This window comes from Pleurodeles waltl, chromosome 12 (genome assembly GCF_031143425.1).
Source record: "Pleurodeles waltl isolate 20211129_DDA chromosome 12, aPleWal1.hap1.20221129, whole genome shotgun sequence".
Lineage (NCBI taxonomy): Eukaryota > Metazoa > Chordata > Amphibia > Caudata > Salamandridae > Pleurodeles > Pleurodeles waltl.
The window spans coordinates 282,452,777-282,475,646 of NC_090451.1; the positions used below are offsets into that span (position 1 = coordinate 282,452,777).

Genomic DNA, 22,870 nt, shown 5'->3' on the forward strand with positions numbered 1-22,870 from the left:
GAATGGCTTTGTCAACGCTTTCAGTTTACTGTGAACCGTCCCAAAGTCCTTCATTTCGTGTCAGGGGCTATGCATCTTCTATAAGGTCCACGAAAAGAGGGAACAACCCCTTCTTCCTGGCCTGAGAACTGCTCCCCTCATGCTTAAAGCACAGACACAACTCTGCAAAATGTTTCTTCTTGAACAGGTTTTAGGTCCTTGTGACTCAATTTTGTATATTAATGCGAGGAGGCTGCTGTTGAAGTTCTTTGTGATACCATCTACTCCTGTTCCTATCAAATGCCTCATCCAAGATCAGTGATTGCACAACAATTGACCAATAAATAGGTCTTCCTGGCTTGCTTTGTTCTCTGGCATGCCAGCACTTCAGGCCTAACTGGGGTGCTAATCACTTGAGGAAAAGCAGCTTGCAGAACTAGGATAGTTCAGGTGGCTTTCAAGATATGCAAGTTACTTTTCCAAAAATTGGCTTTCTCCATTAAATTTGAAGTTTGAGAAAGGGGGTAATAACTTCCAGGCGTCTATTTTGCAAGGATGAACTATACAAATCAATTTTTATTTACAATTAGGGTTGCTCAGGGAAAAGCAAAAGGCCCACCTTTTGGCAACACTACACTGTGAGGGCCATATATTTCTTTAGGCACAATTTTCGCTTACAGAGCACACTTAGGATTGCTTATCTAACGTACAAATTAGGTTTTCTACATGGTAAAGCATGTTTGCCTGCCATATGTTAACAGCAGCGGTTTAACAACTGAAGCTTAGACAGGACACAATTGTGTTCCCTCAAACCATGAACTTTTACCATACATGTCAAAGGTGTAAATAAAAACTATATATGACATTACATTTTTATACCCCTGGTGCCTTTCCTGCACTGGCCTTATTTGAAATATAAATAACCGAGTTGGTGAAACCAATTTTAAAGTACATAATTAGGGGAAAACACCTATGGTGTTCCAGTGAATGTCAGTATCATAGCACACCTAAGTCTTACTAACAGCAAACATAAATCAATAAAAAGGTGGAAAATAGGGGAGACCACACAGAAAAGGCAAATTAACTACAACTGTGTACTTGGCAAGGAAGCAATGTATCTGCAAGCTTTAGGTCTGATGTTTCAAACATTACATTTATACAACAACATCATACTAAACGTTGAGAAGCCTTTGTACTACTGGTCAATAAACAGCAAACAGTCTAGCCTGCCTGGTGTATTAAGTGCAAGAGATTAATCAAGCAGTAAATGAGAATTTCTAATGGACATTTAAAAAACTGAAGGCAAGAAAGAACCAAGTGTTTTTCAGAGACCACAATAACAGCAGCAACACAGAAGAAACGTATTATATCGAAAACAAACACTTGGAAAAATAAAAGTCTCACCCCCTGACACTTTTCTCTAATTATTTTTCCTTCCACCTCCCACTGCGGCCGGCCGTCTGGTGAGAGAAATAGAAAATGGATAAAGTTCAAGTTAATTACAAACAAGCACACATACTTCCCTAAAAACTGATGGTTTAATAATTCATACAGTAGAATATGCATGGCTGTATCAAGTTATTTTTGTGTATGAAGTTATACTTTTAGAAAAGACTTGCCTAAAGATTTGGTGCTCATGACGTTATACAATGTTGGACATTATGAACAAAACAAGCCAAAAGTAACATGAATTCCTAGGACATTTATATTTATACTATAATGTCTTTCTCCGCATTTAAAAAAATGTTTTTACGACTCAAAACAATAAATTCCATATTAAGCCCATCATTTGAACACATAATTGTGGCTAATCGCCACAGAAATCGCAAGAGATAAAAATCAGAATTGATTGAACACACTTATTTGCTCATAATATTTACGTTAGGACTGCCAAGCTGTGCTGACCTAGATTAAGAACATACTATTATCAAGTTCACTTAGTGATAAGCAATTTGGTACTGGTATAATAACAAGAATTGCAAATACCAAAAGAAAATGTTTTCAGAAAATGATAGCTTTATGCAGAGCTATACCAGTTAAAACAGGTCAAAATTATATAAAATAAATTGTTTTTATACAGCAGCATTTAGGGCCAGATGTACGACTGTATGCTTTGCGACTCATCTGCGAGTCGCAAAACCAAATGTACAACAGTAAGCAGTGTCAATGACATTGCGATTCCCAATGGGGTCGCAAATTACCTACCTCCTCAATATTCATGAAGTAGGTCGCTCCAATAAGAATTGACGCATTCAATAGGATGGTGGCCTGCTGGGGACAGCAGACCACCATGTCTGTAACTGCTTTTTAAATAAATAAAGTCGTTTTTTTAAAATGCAGCCCATTTTCCTTAAATGGTGATGCATTTCAAACACAAAATGAAAGTGGGACCACTGCCTGCTCTGAAAAAATATTTTTGATTCCATTAGCGTCTAGACTGTTTTCCGTTTGCGGATGGGTTAACATCAATTTGAAATTGGTGTTAACTGAGATTGTTTTGCGACCGCATCTGTCACAAAACAATTATACATCCCCCTGCGAGTCGCAATTATGAAGGAACGCCCTCTGGACGCCCCTTCCTAATTGTGAGTTGCAGTCCCTATTTTGCGAGTTGGTAATTGCGTACCGACTCGCAAAGTAGGCATGGTACATCGTTCCTGCACATTTTGCAGTCGCAAACTGCAATTTTCGCCTTTTGCGACTGCAAAAAGGCACTGTACATCAGGACCTTAGTATTTTTCAAGGCATTCCATTGTTCTATTTTGTTAATGAGACTAAAACAAGCAAACTGAGCTTACAAAAGCTTATGAAGCGATCAGACCCCAAAAGCAATGCTCTTGCCAACACCATGGGGGTCATTCTGACCCCGCTGGCGGCGGTAGCCGCCGGCCTGGCTGGGACCGCCAGAAGACCGTACCGCGGTCAAAAGACCGCGGCGGTCATTCTGGGTTTCCCACTGGGCTGGCAGGCGACCGCCAAAAGGCCGCCAGCCAGCCCAGTGGGAAACACCCTTCCACGATGAAGCCGGCTCCGAATGGAGCCGGCGGAGTGGAAGGTGTGCGACGGGTGCAGTAGCACCCGTCGCGAATTTCAGTGTCTGCTGAGCAGACACTGAAATTCAAAGTGGGGCCCTCTTACGGGGGCCCCTGCAGTGCCCATGCCATTGGCATAGGCACTGCAGGGGCCCCCAGGGGCCCCACGACACCCCTCACCGCCATCCTGTTCCTGGCGGTCGAAACCGCCAGGAACAGGATGGCAGTGAGGGGGTCGGAATCACCATGGCGGCGCACCAAGCTGCGCCGCCATGGAGGATTCCCATGGGCAGCGGAAAGTCGTCGGTACACCGCCGACTTTCTGTTTCTGGCCGCGGCTGTACCGCCGCGGTCAGAATGCCCTGCGGAGCACCGCCAGCCTGTTGGCGGTGCTCTCGCCGACCCCGGCGGTCCTTGACCGCCGGGGTCGGAATGACCTCCTATATTTTGAAAGATGGCATCATAAATGACACAGATAATATAAATGATTACAATACATACCACCTAAACTTTCACATTATCATTACATTACTATGGGCACAGCAACATTTCTTTATTTGGATACGTGTTATTTGACTAAGGCCGTGCTAGACACGTCCTCATCACTGTCTCAAGTGTTTTAAGGGCGTGCAGTACATCCTAGCACCAGGGGCTTGGAATCAATCACAGATGTATGTCTTTACAACCCATGCATCACCTTGCATGTCTTTACCACACACGCAATTCCAAGCATTGACATTTACAACACGTGGCATTATATTGTAGGCCTTTACAAATTTTTGTGGTTTTAAACAAACATACAACTAAAAGAACGAGTTACTTACCTTCGGTAACGACTTTTCTGGTGGATACATTAGCTACCTGTGGATTCCTCACCTAATGAATACTCCCATGGCGCCAGCATTCGACGGAAATCTTCTTACTAGTCTCTGCACATCGACGAGGACGTCACTCTAGCCCACGCGACGCCGTCTGACGTCATACAGGCAATAAGAGGTCCTCGACGACGTGCCGACGTCAGTACCAATCATTTTTTACGTGCATGAGAACAACCAGGCAATGCAATGAAAGAGCAAGGCAACATCCCATTACATTGTAAAAATACACAACATTGCATGAATAACTGTAAATCTTTTATATATATAACTCTCTCTTTTTAAAATATATATATACACATCAAGTATATACACAAAGATATATACATATATATAAATATAATATATACAACATCTATTGCACCCTCAAAGATCAAGAGGAGCGTACTCAAGGATTACTTGGTAAGACCAGAAAGGCAACGGGGAGGCGGGTGGGACCGTGAGGAATCCACAGGTAGCTAATGTATCCACCAGAAAAGTCGTTACCGAAGGTAAGTAACTCGTTCTTCTGATGGATACAACTACCTGTGGATTCCTCACCTAATGAATAGAGTCCCAAAGCAGTACCACGCCCGGCGGTGGGTGCCGAAATGGTCAAACCAAGAAATCCTGCAGCACTGACCGTGCAAAATGGCCGTCCCTTCTAACCTCAGAATCCAAACAGTAATGTTTTGCAAAAGTGTGAAGGGACGACCAAGTTGCGGCCTTGCAGATGTCGACCACAGGAACACCTCTGGCCAAGGCCGAAGTGGCCGACTTAGCTCTGGTGGAATGAGCTCTAATGCCCTCAGGAGGATCCTTCTTTGCCAAAGAGTAACAGATTTTAATGCAAAGAACAACCCACCTGGATAGTGTTCTCTTGTGGACTGCCTTTCCTCTCCTCTTGCCCACGTATCCAATAAACAGCTGATCCTCCAGCCTGAAATCCTTTGTTCTATCAATAAAGAAGCTCAACGCCCTCTTTGGGTCCAGACGGTGCAGTCTTTCTTCCTCTTTGGAAGGATGAGGCGGAGGATAGAACGTGGACAAAGTAATTGCCTGAGCCAAATGGAAAGGTGAAACAACCTTCGGGAGGAAAGCAGCCTTGGTCCTCAACACCACCTTATCCCCATAAAAAGTTGTATAAGGGGGCTTTACTGATAAGGCCTGCAACTCACTCACTCTCCTTGCTGATGTTATAGCTATCAGGAAGACTGTTTTTAAAACCAAATACCTTAAGGGGCAAGAATGCATAGGTTCAAAAGGGGACCCCATAAGGAAAGTCAGGACCAAGGACAAATCCCATTGCGGCATAACGAATGGCTTTGGAGGATATTTATTTAGAAGACCTTTCAAGAATCTGATAACAATAGGGGATTTAAATAAAGATGGTTGGTCTGGAAGACATATGAAGGCTGACAAGGCCGATAAATAACCCTTAATGGTAGCCACTGCACAACCTTTCTGCGCTAGAGACAGAGCAAAAGACAAAACGTCCGATAGATGAGCATGCAAAGGATCAATCTGCCTCTCTCCACACCACGCAACAAATTTAGACCATCTATTAGCGTAGATAGATTTACTGGAGTGTCGCCTGGCCGCTAATATAACATCCACTACCTCAGGCGGGAGAGAGAAGGAACTCAGGTTGCCCCGTTCAATCTCCAGGCATGTAGGTGCAGACTCTGGAGGTTGGGGTGTAGAACCTGCCCCTGCGACTGCGAGAGGAGGTCTGCCCTGAAAGGGAGACGGAGCGGAGGGCACATTGAGAGTTGGAGAAGGTCGGAGTACCATACCCTCCTTGGCCAATCCGGAGCTATTAGGATGACTAGAGCCCGGTCCTGGCGAATCTTCCTCAATACTCGAGGAATCAAGGGTATGGGAGGAAACGCGTAAAGCAACTGGCCGCACCAGGTTATTTGAAACGCGTCCCCCAACGCTCCCTGCATCGGATACTGGAGGCTGCAGAATAACGGACAATGCGCATTCTCTCGAGTGGCAAACAGATCTACCCGAGGAAACCCCCACCTCTGGAAGATTAAACGGACTTGATCTGGATGGAGACGCCACTCGTGGTCTGCCGAGAATTGGCGACTGAGACTGTCCGCACGCACGTTCAAGACTCCGGCCAGATGGTTTGCTATCAAGCAAATCTGATGGTCCTTTGCCCAGGACCATAGTCGAAGAGCTTCTCTGCAGAGAAGGTACGACCCCACTCCTCCCTGCTTGTTTATGTACCACATCGTGGTAGTATTGTCCGTTAGGACCTGTACCGACTGACCACGAAGGGAAGGGAGGAAGGCCTTGAGAGCCAGACGTACAGCCCGTAACTCTAACAGATTGATGTGAAACATCTGTTCCTCTGGAGACCAAAGACCTTTGATCTCCAGATCCCCCAGATGAGCTCCCCACCCTAGAGTGGAAGCATCCGTTATGACTGTGGCCACTGGTGGCGACTGCTGGAACGGCTTTCCTTGTGAAAGATTGTTGCTTGCAATCCACCACTTCAAATCCACAGCAGCATCTCTGGAGATCTTGACAGTACTCTCTAGATCCCCTTTGTGTTGAGACCACTGCCTTCGGAGGCACCACTGAAGAGCCCTCATGTGCCAGCGAGCATGCGTGACCAACAGAATGCAGGAGGCAAACAGACCGAGCAGACGAAGGACCTTGAGGACTGGAACTACCGCTCCATTTCGAAACATTGGAACCAAATCCTGAATATCTTGAATCCGCTGAGGCGGAGGAAAGGCCCGACCCAATGCTGTATCCAGTACTGCCCCTATGAACAGGAGGCGCGGAGAGGGCTCTAGGTGAGATTTGGGCTCGTTCACCGAAAAACCCAGGTCGAACAACAACTGGGTTGTTGACTGCAGATGATGCGACACAAGCTCCGGGGACTTGGCTTTGATCAACCAGTCGTCCAAGTAAGGGAATACTGCTATCCCCTTCCTTCTGAGTTCTGCCGCAACCACCGACATCACCTTCGTGAAGACTCGAGGTGCTGAAGTAAGACCAAGCGGAAGGACCGCAAACTGATAGTGCTGCGATCCCACCACAAACCGGAGATACTTCCTGTGTGACTTGAGTATCGGGATATGAAAGTAAGCATCCTGCAAGTCGACAGACACCATCCAGTCTTCCTTGTTCAACGCCAAAAGCACCTGTGCTAGGGTCAGCATCTTGAACTTTTCCTGCTTGAGGAACCAATTCAAGATCCTCAGGTCCAGGATTGGTCTCAAACGACCATCCTTCTTGGGAATCAGGAAATACCTTGAGTAACATCCTCGACCCCTTTCCTGCTCTGGGACCAACTCCACCGCGCCCTTTGAAAGGAGGGCTTGTACCTCCTGTTCTAGCAACAGGAGGTGTTCTTCTGAACAATAAGAAGGGCGGGGCGGGATGAGGGGCGGGAACTCCCGAAAGGGAAGGGTGTAGCCTTTTCCCACAATACTGAGAACCCAAGTGTCCGTTGTAACAGTCTTCCATTTGGTGAGAAAATGCTGTAATCTTCCCCCTACAGGAGAGGAGTGAGTGGGAAATGGTGGAAGCCTAAGGCTGCTTCCCCTGCTGCACCCCGCCAGAGGATGAGGAAGAGGCAGAGTGCTGCTGAGAGGCTCCTCTGGTGCGGACCCTACCTCTCCCTCTAAAAGATCTATAGGGATGGGAAGAGGCAGGTTGCTGATATCTTCCCCGAAAGGAAGAGGAGGAAGAGCCACGCCCAAATCCACGAAACCTCCTGAAAAATCTGGAAGAGGCCGTGGAAGAAGGAGCTTGGAGCCCTAACGACTTAGCCGTGGCCCTGCTCTCCTTAAAACGTTCCAAGGCCGAATCAGCCTTGGCTCCAAACAGTTTGTCCCCATCAAACGGGAGATCCAACAATGTGGACTGTACATCCGCAGAAAAGCCCGAGTTACGGAGCCAGGCCTGCCTCCTTGCCACCACAGTTGTGCCCATTGCTCTGGCTACCGAGTCGGTCGTATCCAGTCCCGTCTGGCAGCAGCCTGGGCATTTGAAACAACATCCAAAAGACCCTGGGGAAGCTCTGTAAATGATGAGGAAATGTCATCCATCAGAGCATGAATATACCTCCCCAGGATACAGGTTGCGTTGGTGGCCTTCAATGCCAGCCTGCAGGACGAAAAAATCTTCTTGGACTGCGCCTCTAGTTTCTTTGAATCTCTGTCCCTAGGCACCGTCGGGAAAGAACCAGGCGCTGACTTGGATGAACAGGAGGCCTGCACCACCAAGCTCTCCGGCGTAGGGTGCCTAGACAGAAAACCAGGGTCAGACGGAGCCGCCCGATACCTCCTGGCCACGGCTCTGTGAACTGCTGGGGAAGATGCCGGCCTCTTCCACACCTCTAACACCGGATCCAGCAGAGCGTCATTAAATGGCAAAAGAGGCTCCGCCGCAGCTGAGGCCGGATGTAGCACCTCTGTTAGAAGGTTTTGTTTAGCCTCCACCACCGGCAAAGGCAGGTCCAAAAAACTAGCTGCCTTCCGTACCACTGCGTGAAAGGAAGCAGCCTCCTCAGTATATTCTCCCGGGGACGAAAGATCCCACTCAGGGGAAGTGTCCAGCCCACTGGCCGACTCCAGACCACGCAGCCCATCACCCGAGTCCTCTAGCTCTCCTTCCTCCAGGGCTCGTTGGTACTCCTGCTCCTCTAATACACGGAGAGCACGTCTCCTCGAATGAAGCCGTTGTTCAATACGCAGAGTCGACAATGCCTCCGCCGAAGTCGAAGATCGGCGCCGATCTTCAGAACCCACCGACGCCGCGTCCGGCGCCACAGGTAACTTCGGCGCCGACGAAAGAGCAGTCGAAGCAGATGGACCCACTGGAGTCACAGGCCGAAATCCCGACGTCGACGGGATGGAAATCCCCGGGGCCAATCCCTCTGAAGCCACCGGAGCGGCCACCGGCGCCGAGCCCACGTTCCCAAAAGGGAGAAAGGGCATAAAGGGTGCCGGCCGAAGAGGCGCAGGATCAGCCAATGAAAAGGCCAAAGGCCCAGCCGGAGCACCCCCTGGAGCCATCTGTTGGAAGATGGCATACATCGCATTCAAGAATGCGGAACTATCGGCTCCAGGGGTGGGAAAAGCCAGATACTGGGGTGCCTGTCTCGGAGGCGACCCAGACGCCGGCCTCGACGTCTGCAACGCCGGAGAAAACACCTGAGGCTCCAATACCTCAATCACCGACGCCTGTCCAGGTGAAGTTGGAGACGCCGGAGAGGGCAACGGCGTCGAAGGATGCGGCGTAACCGTGTGACTGATCTCCCATGTCCTTCGGCGCCGATCCGAAGACCTGGAACGAGTCTCCTTCGAATGACGCAGAGATTCTCTGCGGCGCCGGGAGTCTCGATGACGCCGATGTCTTGGTGAAGAAGACTTCTTGTGATGCTTCTCCTTCGATTTCGCCATAAACAGCTTCGCCTCACGTTCCTTGAGGGCCTTTGGATTCATGTGCTGGCATGAATCACAAGTCGAGACGTCGTGGTCGGAGCTCAAACACCAAAGGCAATCGGAATGAGGATCCGTCACCGACATCTTGCCTCCACACTCACGACAAGGCTTGAATCCAGACTTTCTCTGCGACATTATTACCACAGCGAAAGACTACGCAGCAAAAATACACTGTAACCACAAAAGTAACAGTTGCTCCCTCGAAGATAACCGTTTCGAATGCACGGAAAAAAGGGAACTGACGTCGGCACGTCGTCGAGGACCTCTTATTGCCTGTATGACGTCAGACGGCGTCGCGGGGGCTAGAGTGACGTCCTCGTCGACGTGCAGAGACTAGTAAGAAGATTTCCGTCGAATGCTGGCGCCATGGGAGTATTCATTAGGTGAGGAATCCACAGGTAGTTGTATCCATCAGAAAAGGAGGTTGGGCGGTTCAGTACAAAAACATGGAAATAAATAAATAAATGTATATATATATATATAAATATATATATATATATATATATATATATATATATATAGAGAGAGAGAGAGAGTGAGAGAGAGAGAGAAAGAAAGAGGGAGAGACAGAGGACTACATATATATATATATATATATATATATATATATATATATATACATATATATACACACACACACTTGCGTATGGATTGTCAATACACACACACTTAATTTTGTGGCAGGGAACCGCTCCACAACCCTCATTTTGGAGGAACTCAAATTACTTTTATTTTTTACTTCTTATCTCACCCCCTTTACCTCTGCGCACCGCAACAATATAAAATTACTCTTACGTCACTTTACCTCTCCCTCTAAACCCTAAAATAATTCTTGATTCAGTTTACTCTCCCTGGCCCTAAAATCACCCTTACCTCCCTTTAACTGTGACCACCCCTTAACCCTAAAATTAGCCCTACCTCTTCCGACCCCATAGCTCTCAAATCACCTTACCTCAAACCACATCTAAACCCCTTTTTTCAAAACACATAACATAACGTTATTTGAAAAATACTTACCTGTGTTTTTAAGTATTCTGTATTAAAGGTACAAATAGTTACCTGTGTTGTACCTACGTGGTAAAGCCCATTTTCCCTCTGGTCCCGAGATCAGCGGGATTTCATCGTCAAACTCCCTGAAAGAGAAGAGATTCCCCACTGGGTCACCCATGCCATGGCATGTACAGGCCATTCTGGGTAAGAAAACAGGAAGCATTCAAGCAACACCACACTTGGGTTCCTGGGAATCTCAAGGTATAAGAGAATTCTTATGGTTTAGCCCAGGATGGGTGTCACTTAAGGGTCACGAGGTGCGAACCCTGACTTGCCTCTTTTGACCCTGGCACTGCCTGTGAGACACAAAATCAGTGCTGAGAACACAGGACAACTCATAGTTTTTTTTTAAAGTTATTACTTATTGGAATTTCTTTAGAAAAGTATGCTGCATGAGCAAACGTCACACACAACTCAGCTATGGAAACAAACATAACATGATGTATTTAAGTTGGGATTGGTTACATGTAATAATCTGATATTGGTTTCATAACTTCAGGGAGGTCACATGGAGTGGTCATCACTATGGATACAGTGCCAGAGACGACTATGCGTTCCTCAACAAGTTTAATGTATCAGAGTGGGCCCCCCCCACCACGCCAACCCCCCCTACCGCCTCATCTTGGTCAAATGGTGCCTAGATGTGTCGCGGTCTGCTTGCAGTTGGCATGAGGAACCAGTATTCTGCCAGTTGCTCCTGAAAGAAGGTAACATTGGCTATCTAGCAGCAGGCATTGGGCACAGAGGTGCACACCCCAGTACATGGCAACTCACCTCTCCGACAGGAGCAGCATTGCATTAAGTTTACGCACAATAGATAAGACATCTTTCACATAACCAGGAAGACCCAGATTGGCTGCTTAGGCACCCAGTGGTGAATATCTGGTCCCAATAGACAACCAGTGTCTGGCACACCAGCAAAGTGTAGGAAGTCTGCACCACGTCGGTTGCACCAATTGTCATCTGCAATGCCCATTCTATGCATCTGGAGGGGCGTGCGGTACAGCCTTTGTATAAGGCAGAGCCTATACTTAGTGGAGAGTGCACCAGTTTGGGTGCTACATTAGCACCACTGGTGAGCCGGGATGTGAATACCTAGCTCGCATTGGCACTCCATGCATGCCCAGGGCTCAATAACCGGTGCTGCGGTCCGCATAGTAAATCTTGTAATCAGTCGCTTATGGGAAGGTGATGTTGGAATCAATTCTAGCACTTAGAGCCTGACTCACTACCGGTGGGGAGGTGGAATGCACCTGTCTTTAGGCGCTGTACAGCTGGGGGTGCAAGTAGCAGCTGCTTATATATCATGTAAATCAGTACAAGTGCTGCTCAAGTACAGAAAGCTCATTACCCACATATGATGCAGCTGCTGGCAGGCTCACTCGTCTAGCAAGGGGAGTACAGTTCGATTGTGTGCCAAAGGCAGCACCTTTGAAAAGAGAAGAGGCAAGCGGTCCCTGCACCGAAGCCGGTCCCATGCCCACACAGTGCATCCCACTGTATCCAGTCTGCCCTCGAGCCACCTCGGAGTGGTGAAAACAGCAGCGACCAAGACAAAGGGGGCAGCACTATCCATTTTGATGGCAACATGTGGCATGATAGGTTCACAGTGGATCCACAGATGAGTAAATTGTGCCTGTGAGCAATAATATTAATAATAGTTCTAATTCAGGAGCAAAAGTGCCTCCCTGGCCAAGTGATAGGGTCAACACCTCCCATACCAATGACAACTGTCCTCCTCCCCAGGTAGGCGTAATCAGATGGGGCCTGAGGCGGTGGAGAAAGGCTCCCATCGAACGCATAGGATTTTCATCAAAGAGGTAGAAAAACTTGGGCAGGATAACCATTTTGACAACAGCCACCCTCCCAGCCATCAACAGGCTCATCAAGTATTGCACAATCTGCTCTTCAAATGAATGAGTTTTAGAGAGTGTGAGTATTTGTCAGTGTACATTAGCATGAATGACAAAGTATTAATGTAAGAGTGAATGTTTGTGAGCATGAAAGAATGAGTGAGCCAGAACGTGCAAGTATAAGTCAAAATCAGTGAGAAAGAGGGAGTGTAAGAGTGAATGCAAGCGAGTGTAAGAATGAGTGAGTCACAGTAATAATGGCTAAGTGCGAATGAGTGAGTGAGAATGAACGAGAATGAGTGAATGCAAGTTAGCATGAGTGAGTATGTGATGTCATTCATGCACGTCTGCCTTTGATCACAGCAAACTGAAGGTCATTTTTGGCTGACAAAGGCACCCTTGGCAAGATACTGCCAGTAGCATACTCGAGGCAATTTTTAACATGACATGCATCTCTGACAAAATACTGACACTGCCTTACTGGAGCTAATTCTTGGCAAATGGGGCACCTAGAAAAGTGATGACACTGGAATATTTGAGAAAATTATTGGCATAGATAGTACCAATGGAAAAATAACAGTGCTAGCATCATTGAGGTTGAACTTTTGGCATAAGGAAAGAAGGCTTATGAGGGAGCAACTATGACATATTGTCTCAGATATACGAGAAGCAATATTTGACGTAAGGGTCACATATAGTCTAAGAACGGCATTAATGGCAAAATTCTGACACCAGCATTTTAGGTATGTTTTGGTATAAAGAGACATCTATGCCATGGAAGGGGCACCCATGTAAAAATGCTGTCCCTGCTACAATGGAGTTAATTTTTGGTGTCAACTCCTGGAGAGCATCATGTTTCTTTATCTTGACACACAATTACAGGATCTGACTATTTCATGAGTGTCCTTTCAGAACCTTTGGCTTTTTACCAAATTCATGTGAGATTTGTGTTTTTTAATGCACTTTCTTGACCTCATTTGCGTCATATTTGTCTTGGGGGTAGAACCCCAAGCCCCTAGAAGAGGTCTGGTTTGCTATCTCTCATTCAGGGCAAGTATTACTACCCAACACTTTCAAAGTTCATGTCAACATAGACCTCTGTCTTTGTTGTGCTATATTAATCATGCACTTATTCTGGAGCTTCAGTAATGTCAATTATTGTGAGCGTTTCATAGCTAAGGCCATGCAATATCACTTTCCATGGGCATTCAGGTCATATGATGTCATTTCCTTTGATGTCAAGGGTCAAAGGGTGTGTGATGTCACTTCTGCAACTCCTGGCATTTTTGAGAATCAACGAGCATGATCACTAAAGAAAATCTTGAAGTAATTTATTACGCTGAAATAAGCACACAAAATGAAGAAAAAGTAGTGTGATTTAGGCAGGCTATACCATTCTGGATTCCCTTGGATGTCAAGTTTTTATATATTTCTGGGGTTCATAGGTTTTCTTGTGTGCTGACCAACCTGGACGCAAATTCTGCAACCATGCACATCCCAAGAATCAATGTAAATTTAAAGCAAAATTCTTGACATTTCCACGGTTCATTCCTGGTCCTATCCTACTGTTCTAGGTAATAGGTCCAACCATTACAATTGTGGTACTGATTTCATCTGTCAAATTGTAGGACTGCATGACTTGTCATTCTTCTAGGACTCTAGCATACACTCTCAAATGTAAGGAATCTCTTTAATTCTACCTAAAATTTGATGACTGCAGGGCATTATGCCTAAGAAAAAGTGATGGAATCTATGCAATCCACTTTATCGTGGAGTTTCTAGTTTTCATACATGCCTAGGGGTGTTTAGGTTTATTTGGATGCAGGTAGACCTGGGCACAGGTACTGAAGGCAACCAACACCACAAAATGTCTGTTGTTGTCCAGACACTATTTCCTCTCTTCATGTCGTCGCATTTCTTGGCCTTTTGAGTTCCCAGACTCATCACGTATGTGAAGTTAACCATTTTATCACCATTGTGATAAGCATACTGGATTTCTTAATATTTTTAGCTTCAATTGCAAGATAGTGTGCACAAAAACAAGTTTTGAATAAATGCCTTTCGGGTACTCTATAAGTATGGACAACCCAAAATTCAGAGTGGTAAAAATAACTTAGATCCCTAGTATCCTCAGTTTTACATACTTGTGTAAATTTGAAAAATGCACCAATTTCTGTCATGCCTGGTTTGTTTTGTATTTTTGTCCTTATGAATTGATGTGTGGTTGTACACAATGAAACCTCATGACACCATAGATTTGGCTGTTGGTGTCATGGGTTTTGGTAACTCCCAAAAACTATACATTTCTGTGACCAGAAGAATCTGATGGACGCAATGGAATATTACTTTCATAGGCCAGCCTTCAGTGCAGAAACTTATAGATGACAAGGTTATTTTGTATGGCTTTTTATCCTGCCTTTTTCTTTTTTAATTCAATGGTCAGTTCAGTTGGGAAAACTGTACGCGTTTTATACAAATGGTCCCTTGCTAAATTCAGAATTATTACTGTTTTTCATAACTGTGTGGATTTCTGGGTTTAACCACTGATTTTGCACCTCTTTTTCCCACAAACTGACAGCAGGTAAGAATGGCTAAAATAGATAATTTTGACCTCTGCAATAAACGTAGTCAAGGAAGCCCTTTGTTGATTCCACTAACAACAACAAATAATCCTAAAAATGTTGCCTTATTTCTGCTATTTTGTTAGGTACCTTAAAAAAAAAAAAAAAAAAACCCTAGTTACTCTTATGACCTCTAATTCTTGAGGGAAAAAAGACACACATTTGTCATGTTTATCTTTTGTAGAAAACAAAGATATGAAGCCTGAAGCGTGAACTTTTACAAAATATAGAAAAAAACTCAGTACCCAGAAGGGTTTAACATGGTTAATTATCCTGTGGTGTTAAGTCCTGTTACTTACTAGTATTAACTACTGAAGTGAGCACTGCATCTGGGATTACGTTTTTTTCAGTTTTCTTTAGTAATAGACAATTGACTTTCATTGTGTTTTAAGGGAAATTCGTAAGATTTGTTTTAAACAAGCTTGTAATTTTTTTTTTCAGGGAACTTTGCTTTTTAACACTATACATCATACCATTTTGTTGTCTATCTTGGCAGATGGGTTCAAGAATAGCTTCAAAATGCCATTTGGAAAATTGTTTTGAAACTGAAATGAACATCTAATTAGCTGAAAAAGTTGTTTTTGAAATCATGTTTGTGGCTCAAGTATCTGTCAATAATTCAAGAACCATTGTGATCCTACATCATGGATTAGAAATGTGTCTCTGCTCACTATGACAATGTGAGTGGGTTGATAAAAAAACATAGTGGAGAAGCCAAGTGCGTTCACACCTCAACATTCAAGAAGATCTAGGGCCGCTCAGAAGAGTAGAAATTCCCTTCTTGTGCCAGAAAAATTGATCTGTAATTCAGTACTAAAACATTTGATAAGTGTTATGCTGGGATACTATAGGATATTGACTAGCTAGGGGACTAATATGGCTGAGCTGAAGCTGCTTTGAGGAACAGGTAAAAGGGCACACGGCAAGCTATCCTGTGCTGGCGATTCCATTTGAACAGACTTCATTGGTAACTGACTATATTTGAACTGGTATACATAAACATTTCCCTTGTGTAACCTATCTCTTCTCTACTTCTCAGTTCTGTTTCTGCCACACAATCTACTTCAAACGTTCTGCTTTATCACTCAAAGACGTGATGTTATATATCTGAGTGTCTGTCCAGTTTTGCCCAACAATGCTAGTGCTCAGCAATAGGAGCATCCTCCGTTAAGTGCAGTTGGGCGCCCTTTGGAGGATGCATTTAAAATGTCTGTTTGTGATAGAAATGTAGGGAAAAATTAAAAGCAGCTGGGTCCTAGGCGGACAGCAGGTAGGACTGTGCTGGACAGGGAGACGTTTTTCTCAGCACTAGGTTAACACACTGATTGCTGAATATTAATAGTGCAAATTATGACAATAATTGATGGGGCAGGTGTAGGAGGAGTATATATAACTGCAATGATGCAACCACTTATATTGTCAATATGCTGGCTGCCTTATAGCTTGTCAATAAAACATGTGCTGCTAAAACCCCTAGAATGGGCTGTAGAAGGCACTTGGGAATACTTGGTACTATTTATGAGGTTGTTGGTAGAACATGGGATTTTTTTTTTTTACATGTGGTGCCAATAGCCAGGAAGTTTAATGTGCTGCTTCTAGCCACTCTACTCATAGCATTTGCAATGTGTACTTGCAGATAGATGTCCCTTTTCAACACAGAGGTTGGATACATTTGCTGCATTGTGTTTTTTTATATGATAGATAAGAATCTTGGGGGGCTTAAGTGGGTTATTTGTTCGGCTAGTGGATATGGCTGTTTACTGGATAGGGGTGGTATAATATCACTTTTGGTTGACATTAGTCAGTGTAGAAGGGGGACTGGATGAGTGAGATTGTTGTGGTGTGTTGTTTTGTTATATCAGAAGAGATTACCAATTTAAATAGTTCCAGGGTTAGGATATGGTTCTTATTCAGAAAGACTCCATCAATGGGACTTTCATTTTTCTCTCTGACCTTGTTATGTAAGTTACCAATGAACACAATTAATGTCCTGGAATGTTTGTGACCTCAACAATCCCCTGAAGTCCAAAAACGTAAAGCATATTCTAGGAGAAAGAGAGCTAATGTACTAATGCTACAAGAATCCCACTTGAATTGTTCAAGAGTGCAAGTAACACAAACCTTCTGCCCCAATAAATAATTCTGTTCATATACTTAGAGGCTTTGCATTTTGATACAATACACAGTTTGAATTTCAGCCTACCCCACAGGCATCAGATGAAGGCGGAATGCTGGTGTCTATTGATGGGCTGTTGCAGAGGCATAGGGTTCCACAAGTTAACAGTTATATTTGTAATGCCAAATAATAAGGTATATTCCATGGCAGGGTGATTGGCCACGCAAACCCATTCCAGGGTTATTGTTTTACTGGTAGCGCTGCAGGGAGGGTGGGGGTGAACAAATATTTTAAGAGTGCTGCAAATTGCCATCAACAGATCCAAGATGTTCACCTTCTTTTCCCAAGCAGTGGGGAGGGTAAGAAAAAGCTTGGGACTTTTGCGGCTGATTCGACATATGGCAGAAGTTGAATTCTGTCAGAAGAGATTACTCTTCCTATTCATTACTGCATAATGCACTTTCCAGAATGAGTTCATATTCCTGTCATATTCTCCATTGGGTGCTCTCTAACTGCCTCCGAAGTGTTTCTACATTGCCTCTTCCCAACCTACCCCTAGATTAAGGAGATTTAAGATTGAGGCTTTGCATATGAACCTCAGCATACAGGTCATGTCTTTCCCTGACAACAATGATGGCTCTGTGGGGAGTCAGAGGTAATTTGGGGAGAAGTTAAGGTTCAACTATGAAGGATTTGCATAGCTGGGGATTATGGGATCAAATCAATCCAGGGCTCCTTGGATAGGATAGAAGGCATAATTAGAGTTTGGATGATGGTTACATACCCTCTGGTGCTGAATCAAATCAGGGAACATTTGTTTTTAAGGCAGGGGATCCTTAAAGCATATGCAGCAGACGTAGGCCACTACAGAATATGGTAAAGGAAAATGTGACTTCGGGGGTTGAAAGGAAAGAGAGAAAATCGAAGTACTTGACATAGCTGATGAGGTACAAAATAAATTTAACAACAACTGTCTGATAGTGAAGGAAAGATGAATAGATATTTAGGTCAAGTTGCATTACATGAATGAATGATGGCCTGAGAAAATGATCAATACCTCAGACACCACTAAAGATACTAAAGTTGCTATTTTAGAGGATGCCAGTAGTTAAGCCCAAGCTCTAGATGGTACTATGTCAGAAAACTATGCAGAATCATCTGATTCTTTCAAATTGTATCCATCTCCTGATTATACGATATGATAGACCTAGCATCTTTTGGCATGTTTCCGCTATCTTTTTGCCTTACGACCTCCTGTTTTCATGGTATGTCGGACTCTGTTTTTGCTAGTTTATTGTCTCTGTGCACTTTACCACTGCTGACCAGTGCTAAAGTGCAAGAGCTCCCTACGTAAACTGTACTGGTGATTGGTTTATCCATGATTGGCATATTTGATTAACTAATAAGTCCCTAGTAAAATGCACTATATATGCCCAGGGCAGGAAAATCAAATGCCAAGACTTCAGCTTCATCTACCTAGAGCACTGGAAGCTGTGTGTTTTGTGCTGCAACAGAAGACAAACCACAACGATGCCGTCAACCATGCCGCTGCTTGCACTGTGCCCCGACAACGCCACATGGAGCCGTGCCCCACATCATCGCAACCCTGGTCTCACCAACGCAGCCACCGAGCCACTGCTTGCACGTGATCTGTCGGCCCTGCACTCCCCATCGCCTTGTTTACACCGCAGCCTTGGCATCCCTGACACTCCAAGCTGACACCGATGCCGCTGCCTGCACCGTAGCCTGTGGACACCAGTTGTGAGGTACATGTAGCACCTTCCTGCCCCACACTGCAGGCCCGGTACACCGACGCCAGCATCAACAGACGCCCCTGTCTGCGTCACGACCCTGCCGCCTTGGGGCCTACCGATGACAGCACTTCAGCAAAGACGACGCCGCTGCCTGCACCGTGACCTGGAGACGCCACACCTTCCTGCTTCACACCGCAGCCCTGGTCTCACTGATGCCACAGGACGCTGTCACCGAGCCACCACCCGCACCATGACCTATGGGCAGCGCAAGTCGCTTCGTTCTGCTTCGCACCGCAGCCCCGACACCATCAACACCAGCGCTCCTGACTTAGTCATCAGCCTAGAGTGCGATCTGCAACACATGTGACTTCAAGGACCTGACGAGCCCCGCACCGACCTCCGGAACCGACTCCTGAGTCACCACACTCTGGGTCTCATCACGAGGATCACAACGCCGTACATTTCCAAGGTACTGTTTGGGCGTCCTCCTGACACAGCACCTGGCCCCCGACGCCTCGGTCGGCTTGAACTGTTGGACTTGTTCACTACGCAGTGATAGCCCCAGACTGAGCTATCCACTTCAAGGAACTGTATTTTTAAGTTAATTCTTTCAAAATTTGTATCTCTATTATTGTATATTTCTCGTTTTTGTCTTCTTTTACAAAGTTAAATATTGCCTATATTTCTAAAACTGGTGTAGTGTCTTTTTATAGTGTTTTCCCTGTGCGTTATGTGCAAATGCTTTATACATTGCTTCTAAGTTAAGCCGGACTGCTCGTGCCAAGCTACCACGGGGTTGAACAGGGGTTATCTGAGCCAGGTATCTCCCTTATCCTGACTAGAGTGAGGGTTCCTACTTGGACAGGGTGAAAACAGAGTGCCAACTAGAGAACCCATTTCTAACATGATGTAAGATGTATGATGTTGCTAGCTCGAACTGACAGCATCTATCGTCAACTGGAGCTACATCTATATTCTATTGCTCACACCAGGTAAGCTTGCCACGAGCTGCTCCACATGCTTCTTAGCCAATTCCAGTGGCAATAACAAACACTCACTAATTGATAGTCAAAGTCTGATGCTTAATAGGTCTTTACTGGTTAATCTGACAGATCTACTCAGAATAACATGACAAAATTGCTTTCTATTAACTTACTATCCCTCAGATCCAGACGGTCACTGCCATCCTTGATGTTTACTGAATGTTGCATTGTTTATATTACCTGCTGAGAGTCCATCTGCTTTATGAGCACTTAGCATTCTGTTGAGAATTCACAATTTGTACTTTACTTGCTAGAATACAAAAAAAAAAAAATGTTTAAAAAAAAACTATTTGAGAAATACCACCCACAGAAAATAAGGAGCGTGGGTGTACCCAACACCAAAATGTGTATAAGAGACTGCTAATGCTATCAAGGACAACAGGTGCAGACCAGAACATGCCATGATTTGCAGACATTACAGTTAAATTCACTGAGAACAAGGAATGACCAAAGGCCACAGTCTACTTCTAATGCTGTTTAGCGCAAGTGAACATCCCCAAACTCAAAAGCCTTACAGGTCATGATCTTTATCTGTGTCCAGTGAGTTCTAGTCCAGGCCTACAGCTCGGCTCTCCACACCCATAATGTATTGGGGATGACTATCTGAATCTGCTCCCTTGTCGTCTTCTAGGTTCCAGCAGATGGGAAAAGACTGTACCCACTGTGTACAGGAAGCTACATCTGACATTCAACAAGATGCTGACCTCAGCACCTCCCTGCCCCTAGAGGTCAATAAGATCATGCTTTGGCTGTTTTCAGTAGCCTCAAATCACTGTGGTTAGTTTTCTACCAGGCTCCCTGCAGAGATCAAGACCTCATGCGAGCCATGCTGATGGCACAGATAATGTCAATGATGAAGGGATATTTCTGTCAAGATGTCGTCACTGTAGTAATTCCTAGTCATCTGTATTTTCAAATGGGAGACCATGAGCAGTACATTGAGAGAAGGGGAGGTGGCTGCACTGCTTACTATAACCAAAGTACAGTAAATTTAACAGAAGAAAAGCAATGTTTATCATCTCACAGGCTAACTGTTACACTGCTTTTACTCACAGAAACAACTTTCCAAATAGTCGTGAGGCATCTTCAAAGTGATTTTATCTTACTGAACAAATGTAACCCCCTGCATCCTGGTTTTCGTTAAAACACCTTTTAAAACAAAAGCAAAAGCAAAATAGCACACACACAAATAAATCATGTACAACAGTGAGAACAACAGGCTACAGGACATTCAAAATGGAAAAGAAGGCCATGCAATAATGTTAAATGTTTCCACCTAGTAATGTGCGAGAGATACTATTGGCCCAAAGCACTATAAAGTGCTGCTGATGCACTGGAAAAGAGGGGTACATTTGGGAAAGGGATCGACTACAAAGGAGATGGTGGCCACCACTGGCTTTTCATCTTTTGCCCAAGGAGCATTAATATCTGTGACACCACTGTACTCTTAGAAGCAGATAAAGTGGTAACAAACAAACAGAGCAAATAATTCAGTCTATAAGGAATTCTGCCGGGGACACATTACCTATTGTCTTTTTTACCTATGCCCCAAATGAGCAACCTGTTGATAGTAAACAGTTATCAAAATGCAGATTTCCTAAATGATATTTCTGTGGGTGGGAGGATTTTCACTGTGTAAGTGAAATGGCAAAGGATAGATCATTCCTCCATGCTCCTTAACCACTACTAGCGCCATTATTGAAACTGCAGACAACAGTTATCCCCATAAGAATGAATAATTATTTAACTCCCTTGCCGATGAAAAACATACCTGCTTAGATAAAGTTCTGATTCAAATGTGGTCAGCACGCTTCACAATATAGAATAGCTTTATAAAACCATCTCAGACCATAAACCTTTATTGATGCCTACACATTAGGGTAGCCCCCTTAGATGTTTTCCCTGATGGAGGCTTCAAATAGCAGCTTTGAACGATGTTGCTTTAAGCACTACAAAGAATCCATAAAACAGTATTTTGAGGACAATGACAGTTTGAAAGGTAACACTGACAGAGTGGGATGCCTTCAAAATAATCATGAGGATAGTTTGTACAAACACAGTATACTAGTGAGAGATATACACACATGTGACATGTCAACTCTAGAGAGGAAAATTAAATATACTGAAACAAACACTGCCCAATTACACCCCATTAAAGACAGGCAGAGAGAAAACAAGCACCCTTATGCACGTCCCTTGAAACCCCTTAGCTCTTTTGATCACATGATACAACACACACGAGTAATGCTAAGGAACAAAAGGACTGCAAATTTCTCACGTCAATACTTCTTACCCCAACAAAGCAACTCTGAGCTATTCTTTGATAACAGTTTTGATACTCTGGACAACTCTCCTGGTGCAAACACACCTATATTTATTTTGGCAGCCTGATTTAGCTCCCTACCCCCTGGTCACTGTGCTGAAAGATACTAGGCTCAACCCAAAATGCCAACCTTTATGCATTCCTCTCTCTCTCTTATTCTACATATGAAATTGTTTTGGAATGTTGAATGATAGCATTGCATTCATTCTCTACCCTTTATCCTTCACTAAGCTTAACATTAGATAGCCCCAAACATTTTATCTATCGTAACACACACTGACATGTACAGGTCTAGTTCATGTTATAAAAGAACTGTTAATAATCAAAGAAAAAACTAATACTGCCCTCAGAAAATATTAAACCTTACATGGCAATCCAATGTCATTTTTAAAGAGTACAATTCAGAATAGTATACCCAACAGTCCTGGTTATCACTGGGAAAATTCCTTGACAGCCCTGGAGATGTCTAGGTTAGCACAGGAACAACCAGAGGGCCCACAATAATCAACCACAACACACAAGATCAGGGAGGCTCTACAAGCTGTATGGAAAAACATTAAATGACTCAGCTGGTCTGCCTTTAAAAGTTGAAGTTTCTGACAAATTCCCATCACAAGTTAATCAGTTCAAAATCTTTATTTGGTTTATGAAAAACCATAAAAGAAAACAATAAAAGATACAGTGTCAAAATATACAAAAAATACACATACACAATTGAGCACAAAACCAATCCAAAAATCTACTATCAATAATAAAATATCATTGTAAAATGAC

At 44.4% G+C, this 22,870-nt stretch overlaps 1 protein-coding gene across 3 annotated transcripts in view; it reads right to left on the minus strand.

Annotated features, from left to right (window-relative positions):
• Window positions 1–22,870, minus strand: part of NFATC3 (nuclear factor of activated T cells 3) — an 821,290-nt gene that overhangs the window by 196,198 nt on the left and 602,222 nt on the right. For all 3 annotated transcript variants that reach the window (XM_069216237.1, XM_069216233.1, XM_069216234.1), the window contains one exon: window positions 1,384–1,439. In XM_069216237.1, coding sequence (XP_069072338.1) covers window positions 1,384–1,439 — 56 coding nt within the window. The remainder of the gene's footprint in view (window positions 1–1,383; window positions 1,440–22,870) is intronic.